At 29.6% G+C, this 12200-nt stretch overlaps 1 protein-coding gene across 3 annotated transcripts in view; it reads left to right on the top strand.

Moving 5' to 3' along the window:
- The window catches only part of Sli (slit guidance ligand), a 303228-nt gene that overhangs the window by 256268 nt on the left and 34760 nt on the right, over window positions 1-12200 (top strand). For all 3 annotated transcript variants that reach the window (XM_074240537.1, XM_074240536.1, XM_074240538.1), the window contains 2 exons: window positions 9120-9191; window positions 9288-9431. In XM_074240537.1, the coding sequence (XP_074096638.1) occupies window positions 9172-9191; window positions 9288-9431 (164 nt within the window). In that variant the 5' untranslated portion in view covers window positions 9120-9171. The remainder of the gene's footprint in view (window positions 1-9119; window positions 9192-9287; window positions 9432-12200) is intronic.

Raw genomic sequence — 12200 nt, forward strand, 5'->3', positions numbered from 1 at the left:
AATGTTGAATGCGAAATTAATTTTATCGTTCATTTAAAATGAAAATTTTAATATTTAAACGAGATTAAATATGTTTGCCTTCATAAAACGATTAATCACGCCGTTAAACAGAATGACAATAAATCAAAAATACATAGTAAGCTTCACAATGACAGAAAAGACGAGACGACGATAAGTCGCCGGTAATTATTTATCATCTCTCCGTTAATATTTAAACTATGTTTCTCTTGATTACAATATTTTCCTGCTGCGGTAACTTATAATTAGATTTACAAACAGCACCTGTTTCACACGTGTGATTAATGTTGATTCTTATTTGACTTATGTTTTGTTTTGTTGTAATTCCTCTCTCATTTTCTTATCTATTCATTTAAATAGCAAATCAGCACGGTCATTTGACTTTATCACCCTGTCACGTTTTATACTGTCGTACTAAATGATCTCTTCGTAAAGCGACGTTAAATTTACCTTGACAACGCCTTAACCAGGGCAATAACCGTCTTTACGGATTTTCTTCTCGGGTCTTTAACTTTATCAACCAGATAAAAAGTAATAAAATCAGTTACAGATAATTTCATTTCACCACCATCTCAATATTCAATAGCCGCTTATTCATGTTAACATAATAAGCCACATCTAATTTTTTTCGCTCCGAAACATAATTATGGCTTGAGATGGAGGAAAATAAATTATTTATAAAATTGTCATGTAAATATGGAGAAAGCTATCGATGGTAATCCTTGATCATATCAGTACATTGGTCATTCATTGTCTGGTTTATGATACTGACAATGAGGCGTTGTTCTTCAGTATGCAGACCTTGCTAACGTAAGTAGATAAATCATGTACTTGTTTGTGTCGAGACACAAGTTTAAATATGCATATAAATTAGAGTGGCAACTATTATTTTGAGTGTCATATGAAAATATGTTAGTTTATTATGGTTAAAAACTCTTTAGTTGGATTAAATCGTTCAAACACTTTATCATTATTATCAAAATTTTTTCGAAATATTGAATTTTTATTTGTTTAAAATCCTTTTTTCCCTTATTTGACTAAGCAAAAATACCCAGTAGTTGAACAGTTATCAAAGTAAAACGTTTTCAACCCTACTTTAAATAAATAAAAATTTATTTACTAGATAATAAAAGAAGTGTTTCTCATGAAAATATAAATAATTTAGAATTTTTTTTCCTAATTATTTTCTTGAGCGAAAAAAAAATTTTTTTTTAAAAGTACTGGATACTTTACTTTATTTTTTACGCTAAAAATTATAAACAGTTATAATATTACGCTTGATTATAAATGAGGAGTTGAGTTTTAAAAGGGTATCTTTTCATTTTTGATTAATCGAGATAAAAAACTGGTTATCTTCAATTATAAATATTTTTATTGAACTTTTTTAATTTAGCTACAAAGTGCTATCGGTTATGAAGCTACAATTCGATTTTTAGTCGGAAATCTTCATATTTCTCGAAGTAATGAATATTAAAAAGCTCAAAAAGCTGCTCTTTTAAAATATAAAAATATACCTTTTTGAAAATCAGCTCCTCAAATATAGAAATTTAAAGTCGATATTTCGATGTCTAAAAGTCATTCGAGACATTTTTAACTTTGAACACAAAAAATTTAAAATAAATTTTAGTGACCAGAATTTAAGGTAGATTTGTGTGATTTATAATTTATGTTATTGCTTTTTTTCTCACTTGCTAGTGCTTCCTATCTCATCGACTATCACTCACCCACTTCTACTCAGGATTATTTAGACACACTATACTAATGTATTTATATATTACAAAAAAAACTACTCAGTCAGGAATTTACAAATTTTTCCGGGTAATTACAAGCATACTATTATAATAAATATGAGGTTTTAACAAAAATTTAACTGTCCTTTAAAAGAAAACAAAAATTTTTCGTTTTGTCACTCTCTTCCTGTGCCATCAAAAAAATGTAATTATTAAACTTAAGTATCTCACGTTTACTATTATCTTTCGATTTCAAATTTTGAGGAAAATTTAATTTAATATTTCTAATAAGTACATCAAAATTTACAATTTTCTGACATTGTGCCGATATCACGACAACCGTCTTGTGCACGGTGCTTTAATACTATTCTCCAGTATGTCAACATTGCGAAAAGAAATTTTTAATTCTTTGATACTCATGTTTATAGGTCGCTCAAAACTATTTAAGCTTACTTTGAAGTTATAAATTTTGACCATATAATAATCAAGAAAGGTTAAAAATTTTATCATGTTTATAATTTTGGCGTAGAAAAATCAGAATCACGGAAAAAGAATTAAAAACGAAATTTAATTTTTTAGAGAACTCTTAAAAATCTTGAAAATTCTTCGATACTTCTAAAATATAATGAATATATTTTATTAAAAAGCTAAAAAAAATAGTCACCTTTTGCCTCAGCTAATATAAAATATAAAAAGCGCTTAAAAAGGTGTGTGTTTACGTGCTTGGTCGCAAGCAGGCACTCACCTAATAAAAATCATGGTTCTCAATCAAAATGACGCCGGGTTAGTTTTGCAGGTCCGTAACCCGCGGCACACCTATTCTTATACATATACTTTAAATTCAAAAAGGAACTATACAACTACGACTAATTACCGTTAACGCGAAGTTGGTTAATTAACGTCTCCGTTAATTCTTCATTTATTTAATTCTCAAGTAGTATTTTAATCCTTAAATACACTATGGAAAGTATATACTTTAAAAGTAAGTTTACTGGAAAACATCAGCTAGCAACTTTTCATCTGTTTATCGTTCTAAATGAATAAGAATTTCTTTTCTCAACTAGTACTTTTTTGAGCTTTATATTCGTCCGGGTACGCTACCACTGTTAACATCTACCTCTACCTCAACTTCAACTTTTGCCTCTTCTTCTCTACATAATACTATCTTGTGTCCACTGTGAATTGCGTTGTCGACAACGTTAGTGTACGAGAGTTTTAGTTGAGTTGGATGCACTGCAATTACAACTTTTTTTTCGCATACCATCAGCAATACCACCACCCTCATTCTATCTGCTTTCTTTCTTTATTTTATTTTATTTTAACTCATTTATTTTTCCTGTAATTAATGAAAGCTCGCCGGCGTCTGGAAGCATCGGCGTCGACGTCGAGAACGGTAACAGTATATATCAGTGTGGTCGACGAGACTGCGCCGAGATTTCCACGCGAATATTTCTTCGCCAGTGGAAACCAAAAGAAAAAGATTAAAAGTAAAATAAAAAATCGAATTCTCACCGAGAAAGAGTGAGAAGAGAGAATATGATATAGACTCCCCCGCAACGATTCGCTTCGTTAACAGGCTCCGCACCGTTAAATCGCATGTTTATTAAAACGATGCATAAATTTCTGTCAACCTGGTATACCCATAGAATGCTTCTCGTTCGTCGAACGAACACTTGGGTTAATTTTAAAGTGGATTTCTTTTCTTTAAACTTTTATCCAAATCTAATCTCGTTTGCAGAAGATATTTTTTATTTTTTGGAAAAAAATTTTCTGACGTAGCCACATGTGCTTCCATATAATTTATAATTGGCTATCATATAAAAATTGGTTCCATTAGACCATACCTGGTCATATATTGATAGATCTCGCTTGACATGGTTTGATATGCTCATATAAGGTGTTATACAGCCATATAAAATTTTTCGACCAAAGAAACTGTTAAAAATTTTCGATAGAAGACATACGATCGCTGAATCGTCTCCATTCGAGAGAGTTGAGTTCAATATGTTTAGTATTAAAATAAAAATTATTGCTTGCATGCCTTAAGCGCGTCAAGAACTTGTAGTATAGTCTGATGTCGGTAATTCAGTCTGGGTTAGTGACAATAAATGCCAATTGAATATATTGGTTTGTTCATTTGAAACACGTGTAAAATCTACTGATAGGCGTTATCAGACTGATTATAAATACTCTACACATTGCTTAAAAAATTGAACAAAATAATTTACTTTTTGAGGTTTTTATGTCCTACATAAAAATATGTTAGTAAGTAGTTTTCTACCATAACTTAGTAATCTAAACTAAAATTATGAAAATTAAAATAATTAAATTTAAAAGATTATATTGGCTGCACGTTTATTAGCAATTTCTGTGTAGAAAAGTTTATTCACTTGAATATATGATGGGTTTTGAGATAAGGTAGTTCTACGCACAAAACACTCCTCTTTCATTTATCATCTCGTTATTTGTTTTCAATAATTAAATTTAAAAATAAAATAATTAATTTACGTAGATCTGTTATTTACGAACTCCTGCCAAAATAAATGATTTTTTATTTAATAACTAGTTGATCAAAAAGCGTCCAAGTCTCTTGTTTAAAATTTAAATATTTGCCTGCTCTGTATTTTTTTGAGCGCGAGCGCAGATTTGCTCTATTATAACCTAAAAATCAAGATCCCAACGTTTTGTGACATTAAATCGTACTTTATTATTATTATTAAATCATGATACAAAAATCACACTGTCAAAAATAAAAATTATCGCTGAACTTGAAAAAATTTGTATTTAATCATTTAATAGTCATTTTTACATTAAACTATAAACACAATAATTTTTTAAAAAATCAATTTTACGTCCTAATTTATTTTTCAATTTTCTCACCTGATATGTAAGAAGTTAGAAATAAAAATTGCAACTTAATGATTTTTTTGTTTTTAATATAATTAATTTTTGTTGACTGGCAGTTGGAAAAATTTTCTGACCTTCATGCATCAGCCATATTGACGTTTGATTTAAAATTATTTCAAATTAAAAATAATATTAAAATTATTTGTAAAAACTTGTATACTCAAACTATACTCTGATTAATTTATTTATGACATGAACGCTTAAGAATTGACCAAATATTTTTTCACACTTCCAAGAAGTTCATCCGAGATTGGTTTTTAGTTTCATTAACTATTGAATCAATTTTTGTTTAATACGACTTATTGAATATTCGCAAATTTGTAGAAAAAAAAAAAAAAATGTTTAGAATCAATTACTTTCTTATTCTGTTATATGTAGTCTGATATAGCTATATATGACCAGATCAGGTCATATTATATAATTTTTCTGCTACAATCGGTATTGTTTGTAATACATCGAACATGTCGGTATAAAACTTGTAGCAGGACTTTACAAGACGACAAATTTCAACTCGCATCTATTCGTTTCGTTAGATGTTTTATGATAGAACTACCAATGGATATGGATGATTATGATTAGGGACCTCTATGAGTGTGTAGGTAGATACGCTAACCTGAGTGTGACGCTGTTCATTCTCTTCTTCATACTAGGCACTAGCACACTTTAATAGCTAGGTATAAGGTAAAAGCTATTGCCATTGCTATTATACACAAAGAGAAGAGAATAGAGGGGGTGTAATGGCTCCAGTAACTGCAATAAATAAAAAATGTTTGTAACCGTTAACGTGCTAAGACGCTTCGGATTTATATTATTATATTTATATAAAGAGAGAGAGAGGAGAGTGCATAGCTTACCCACGTATTATTATTATTATAAAACCCTATCGATGAAGTTCACGTGGGCTCGATTGTGTACGTGGGTCTGCTATACGTTTGTTACACCATATAATATTTACTGCGTACCTTTAAAACTACAACTCACCGCTAGAATTCACGCTGAATCATCTTTTCACCACATATTAATATTATTATTGTGATTATAGTTATGATTATGATTATTAAGTTAAGACTGGTAATATTGTACATACCATCCCGGATACGATTAACACTTTTATTCTAATATTTTTATCTACTGGATAGTGTTTATTGTGATAAGATAAACTTAAAAATTTACAAATCGGCTAACTCTGAAACTTTCCGCAATGTAAACGGATAAAAATATTGACTTGAAAATCACACCATAAGTGATACTAAAATTGCATTCCAAGAGTGGTTCAATTTTAGCATCACAGGTGCTACAAAAATTGAATCAATGGGATATGAATTTCGTATCACTTGTTAGCGCATGCGTAAACCAACTGTACTTTTGTGTCCAAGTACAGGTTAGATTTACGATGTTTACGTTTATATTTTTTATAATTATTCTTAAAATGACAATAAATACCCCTGGCGGATCTGAAATACTGTAGAATTACGGTGTTCTACGGTAAAAATACGGTCGATATACCCTATGGCCACCGTAGATTACAGTAGCATTCTACTTGCACAGTAGAAACCGTAAAACACCGTAACGTACAGTAAAGGACGGTGAAAATACGATATAGAACGGTAAAATTACGGTAGCGTACGTTTGGATGAAAAATCCAAAATATATCATAGCGTTAGCAATTATGTTATCATGCAAAGATAACAAAAAATATTGATAGTTGTTGACAAAATATTGGTGTGCAGTTCTCTATTGATCGAAATTTTTAATAATTACTTTATGATCATTATTCATTAATGAAATGATAAAAACTAATGAATTCACTGTAGTAAAGAATAGAATAGAATAGAATAGAAAAGATAACTATAATTAACTTGGGAAAATGAAAAGAATATTTATTTTGGTCAATTATAGAGGGAGAATTGAGTATGCGGAAAGTTCACAGTATGAACATGGATGTCGACCACTTATTTCATATATTTTATACGTAGATTAAACGATTTATTCATAATCGTAAGACAAGAAGGATTTGAATAATAATTTTTTATACAGTGTTTTCTCAGATAATTATAAACTTATTAACATAAAAAAGTGAAAAATGGGGTCGGTTATTACAGTTTGTCGATAGTTATCGTTTAATGTAAAGCAAATAATTTATTGACGGCACTGGCTTACTATTTATCTTTATTTATTAATTTTTCTGTTCATAAATTAAATACAACTTACGCTAGAAGTAATCACAGATAAATTATCTACATGTTTATATGACATTTTTGTATGTTGAAAACAGTTATTACAATTTTTCTTATTAGAAACTTTTAGTAAAATCTCGATAGTAAAACACAACAACTACTCACGTGTAATTGAATAATTATAGGAAATAATTTTCGTATTTTCTGAAAGTTTTTTTGCAGGTATGATTTAGAAATCTAAAATTTGTCCGGGAAACTCAAAAAAATAACTTTTAAAAACTCAAAAATATCAAAATCTGATCGACTTTTCTTATTTAAAATTCAAAGAATGTTGAAGAGATAATCAATTCCACTCACACACAAATTGATTTGCACAGTGATAAGCATGTGTAAGGGTGCAAAGTTCAGGGTCAAGCATATCTAATGACAAGGGTGGAAATGAATATTTGTTTGGTTTTGACGTATGCTTTTCCTCTTGCTGAAGGCTGCAAGGCAGAAGAGGCTGAGTGGTTGTCTGCAAACTTTGATTACATCTGCTGTAGCGTGTTGATACCATCCTCATTCCTTCTCATTTTGCAGCACTTACTATTACCTACCATCAACTATTTGTAGCTGGTACATAATGGATACAATACACGTGTAGTATCTCATTCCGCTTGATGCCATCCGGCATCAGTTTCTTGATGATTATATGACAATACCTTGCATACATTGTATAACAGATGAATTTTCTTAGTATATTGAATTCTTGGGAAGCAAATTTTCTATCATAATTCAATCAAGCTTTAAGAGTAAACACTTTTTATTTTTAATAAATGTAAAAAATATATTTTATATTTTCTTTACACTTTTAGCCTACAGTAAAGACAACGCCTACACATGTCTGCTAGACTCTCAGTGTCTTGACTTATTATATTGATTTTAAAATACATTTTTGTATCAACAAAAATTTCAGTATAGTTAATTATAATTTACTCCATCATTAACTAAAGATAATGGCAATTAATAACACAACAATTGATGGAGGATTTGAAAAACTATCGAGTCATCATGGTGCAGTAAATTTCCAAGAAGCAACACTAGAGTTATTTTAATTGAGCATAGCCGCGGAGCGCCGCCAACGCAAAAAAGCCATGGCGTCGTTCTCGGAAGCACAAATCCGTCGAGTTTCTTTCTCTTTCTCTTGTTCTTTCTGTCTTCTGCTCTTGTAAGTAAGTGCGAACGATAAAATATCGTCTGTACGTTAAAGCTTAGCTCCTTGTACAAATACAAATATCCATAGATCCAAGTATAATTTTATTTATGGGATGGAAATAGCTTTTTTCATGCATAAATTTACTTTACCCAAATAAAGTTCAGGAATAATTCATAATTCATAATTCATAATACCCATTTTAATTCAATCGACTTTAATATAATTTATTCTTGTAAAACTGTATCAACATAACATATAACAGAATTACCCGTTCTGAGATTACATTAGCACATCAACAAGAACACGAAACGTGCTTTGAATTAGTAAGATCAAAAGATCAAGAGATAACGTTCTGATGATGATGGGTTAACGTCACGTTTTCGTCATCGAGCGAATGTCAAGGGATCACAGTAGTAATTTGTTCCAACCCTCCGGGTGGTTCATCATGTACTGCTTGTATAAAGAACCATTTCTTATCTTACGTTTAAAATCCGTCGGGAAGTCAAATCTCGTTAGTTCTTTTCTGTTTTTCTTCGTCGCTCTTATAGATTTCTTAACCCTTCCTTCGACGGTATCTTAGCAAAAAAAGGGAAGGAAAAATCCAGAAATAAAGTTGAAGCGAAAAGTAAAATCAACTCGTTTAATAAGACCTTAATAACTTATTTTCCAACGGGAATACCGGACGTTGGTACTCAAGTAGACGGCTGTAACTGACGTCGACTCACTTCCTTCGTCATTACTTCCTCATCATCTTCCTCTTCTTTCAAATATTTTCTTAAAACTTTTTTTTTCAACTTAAACTCCCTTTCTTCTCTTTTCTTGCTCTACACTCTTTTGAATTTACATTGACACCAGAGAATTCATACATTAACTCATACAATAACAGAATAACTTCTTTATCAACTACGATGTAAGTTAACAGTAGCTTTAGTAAACCGTGAAACTTTGTAATAAGTTTACTCGAGGACAGTTGTAACTGCGATTGCGAAAATTATAATGAATATAATTATTGTTATTGTTTTATTGTTATTAATTCAATTAGTTTTTGAGTAATTTAATACTGCAACTCACCCGTATTTTGTTTTGTTACAGAGACCTTCAGGGGAACAATATTTCCGTTGTCTTCAAGACTGACTTTGAAGATATGGCGACTCTTCACGCATTGTAAGTATTTTATTTACTTAATTGATTCATGTAATAAATATTCATCATTTATGATGAAAGGTATGTTAATAATATATTATGTCATTTATTTATCAGACAACTGTCGAACAATCAAATTCATACGATTGAAAGAGGAGCTTTCAAGGACTTGGTAGCGGTAGAAAAATTAAGGTTAAATAATAATCAAATCAGATATCTACCGGACACTTTATTCAGCAATATGATGAATTTACGGAGGCTGTAAGTACATTTTTTGTTTGGTGATTGAATTTATTAACTAGAGTATAATGTCACGTTAAATATCTATTTGATATAATTAGTTACAAGGAAAATCCTTTCTTTCAAAGTTGGTTGCGGATGTTTTGTCATGCATGATGTGTCGAGTTAAACATTAAAATGCTTAAAAATTAAGTTATTCATGAGGTATTGTTCATAAAAATCACGTAGAGTTTACTTAATACCTGAAAGATCTTGTTAATCGACTGATATCTCATAACTCATTGGTTTTAGAGCGGAAACATCTTATAAGATTGGTGATGAGAATTTTTTCAATTCCAATGTTGTTTATAAAGTTATAGGTCAACAATCACCGAAAACACATTTTTAATTGTTAAGCAAATTCATAAATTTTTTCAATTAATTCATTAATATTTCGAAAATTATGAATATTCATGGAAAAATTTTAAAGACTTTTTCTGTAGTCAGTTAAATTTTCCACAGGATCTTACCAGAATTCTTCAGGCAATTTATTAAAATAGCTTAAATTATAAAGATTTCGGTTAAAACAAATTAAAACAGAGTGACTCATATGATGATGAATAAATTTATAAAAAAATGTTCATCTTTTCGATTACTTTTAAGCTAATAGATTTACTTTAACACGCCAGATCTAAGTAAGCTTTTCAAATATCTAATACTGGACCTTAATCGGTTAATTTCTTTTTAAAAATTCCTAAAATAAAATTTTTTCTACATAAAAACTTATTTCTTGAAAATCGCACTTAAATCAGTAACTAATACGTTGTGATATATATTCAACAAAGTCATTAACAATGGTAAATTTTTGAAACTTTTGAAGATTTTTTAAGTCGACAAAATTGGTGAATTTGCAGAAATATTTTAAGAATCACATTAAAATTGGTCCAATCCGACATTTAAGACAATTTTTTAACTTGCATATCATGCCCAATGTTTAAAAGATATATAATTAAATATCAAGCAATTACCGGACATATACAACAGAGACAGATATTGAAATAATTACTTTGACATTTACCATGAAACTAGATAACTAGAAAGTTTAATAAAATTTTAAAGAACCGCGGCTTACATTCTTTACAGTCAATATAGTTACCTGTTACTTGTTCCGAGAGTTACAATGAACTCGACTTCTCTACATGTTAATTATTGAGTAATACTGTCTATATGAATCCCTAGTTTTATTTGTCCCAGATTATGAATATGCCAATTAATAAATTTTGTTCTGAACAAAATAAATATTTATTGAAAATTAAGCCACTGAGATTCTAAAAGTTTTATGATAGAACTAAAATAATCAGAGAACAGAATTAAAAATGCAAACGTTCAGACCTGATTTAATAGTTATCTCGATTGAACCAGGACATTGGCATTATCTCTCGATCTTTTTCAGTCGTTTTATAAAGGAGAAAAGAGGAGAGAATGATTGGAGAAGAGCAAAAAATAGAGTGAGAGTAAGAGTTGAGTTGTAAAGTCAAAAAGTGCACAAGGGGAAATGGTGCAAACAAATAGTAGAAATAAAAGATGTAGTAGTATGGTCAAGTTATATGTGATACCATATTATAATGTGATATGATATGATATTATGTTCATAACAGAACGGAAAATCGACACGAGGTATGTTGGCGTGAGATGCCATGCATGAGATCCATCATCTGACAAAGTGGCCAGATAAATGAGACTCTAAAGTTGTTGATGTCTCATCATCCTCAAGCACGTAAAATAAATAATAATGATAATAACGCCCTTCACTTGTTCGAAAACATTGTAGTACATTCGAACCCACTTTCTCATATGTGTAATGAAATTCAATATAATCGAGGATACGATTTGAGAACGCTTTTATGTTCGATATAAAATTGATATTTTTTCCTGTTTAAAAGCATAAGAACTAGCTCTGACAAGAACTATCGAAGTGTATTCGTTGTATTTTTAAAATTAATTAAAATAGCTATTAGAAATATTTCATCTATTCCGTACTTATTTATTTGTTTTATTTTTTTTTCTGGAGTAAAAATAATACCAAGAGAGTTTATGTGGTCTTGTGCCAGTGGAGATACGTGCCAAGAGGATTTAAAGATAATCATGGAATCCAGCGCCTGGTTGCAGCATCGTTAAAACTTTTTCTCTAACTTTAATTGGTAGTAGCAATTGCTAAATCGTATTATCCTAAAATAAAGATCTCTTAATCTTTATACATATTTGTAATTTTTTAAATTTGATGAAATAAATCGCTTTAGAGAAAGCAGATGACAGTGCTAAGTCTTGCAGTATCGTTATAATTATAATTGTTTATATAAGTTACGGTTGTAAGTATATGGTGAGATTTAATAAATCACTTGAACGTGCTTGTATTTACATTAGCTGAGTATTTATTATCTTTTAACTTTTAAAAATTCAAAACATAATTTAAAATTAACACAAGAAAAGTTTAGTTAATACAAATGTGCATTTCATAAACGCTCGTATTACACGTAAATTAATTAAGATTAAATTTATTATACAATAGTTATCATTGATACTTTTAATTCTATTTTCAATTATTTATTTATTTTTAATTAATCGTTAATAGAAAAGAATAATCCTTCACTATACACTACAAAAAAATTATTTTTTAATAATTTGAATGAAAAATTAATGATAAATAAATTACATAAAATTAATTTTATTTATAATTTAATTTCAAATGCGTGGAGCATAAACAAATCAATTAAAGATTGTATTACCGGTGATCAGCTAGCTACTTTTCTT

This window comes from Cotesia typhae, unplaced genomic scaffold (genome assembly GCF_013202065.1).
Source record: "Cotesia typhae breed Kobodo isofemale line unplaced genomic scaffold, CoteBio_Ctyphae contig_27, whole genome shotgun sequence".
Lineage (NCBI taxonomy): Eukaryota > Metazoa > Arthropoda > Insecta > Hymenoptera > Braconidae > Cotesia > Cotesia typhae.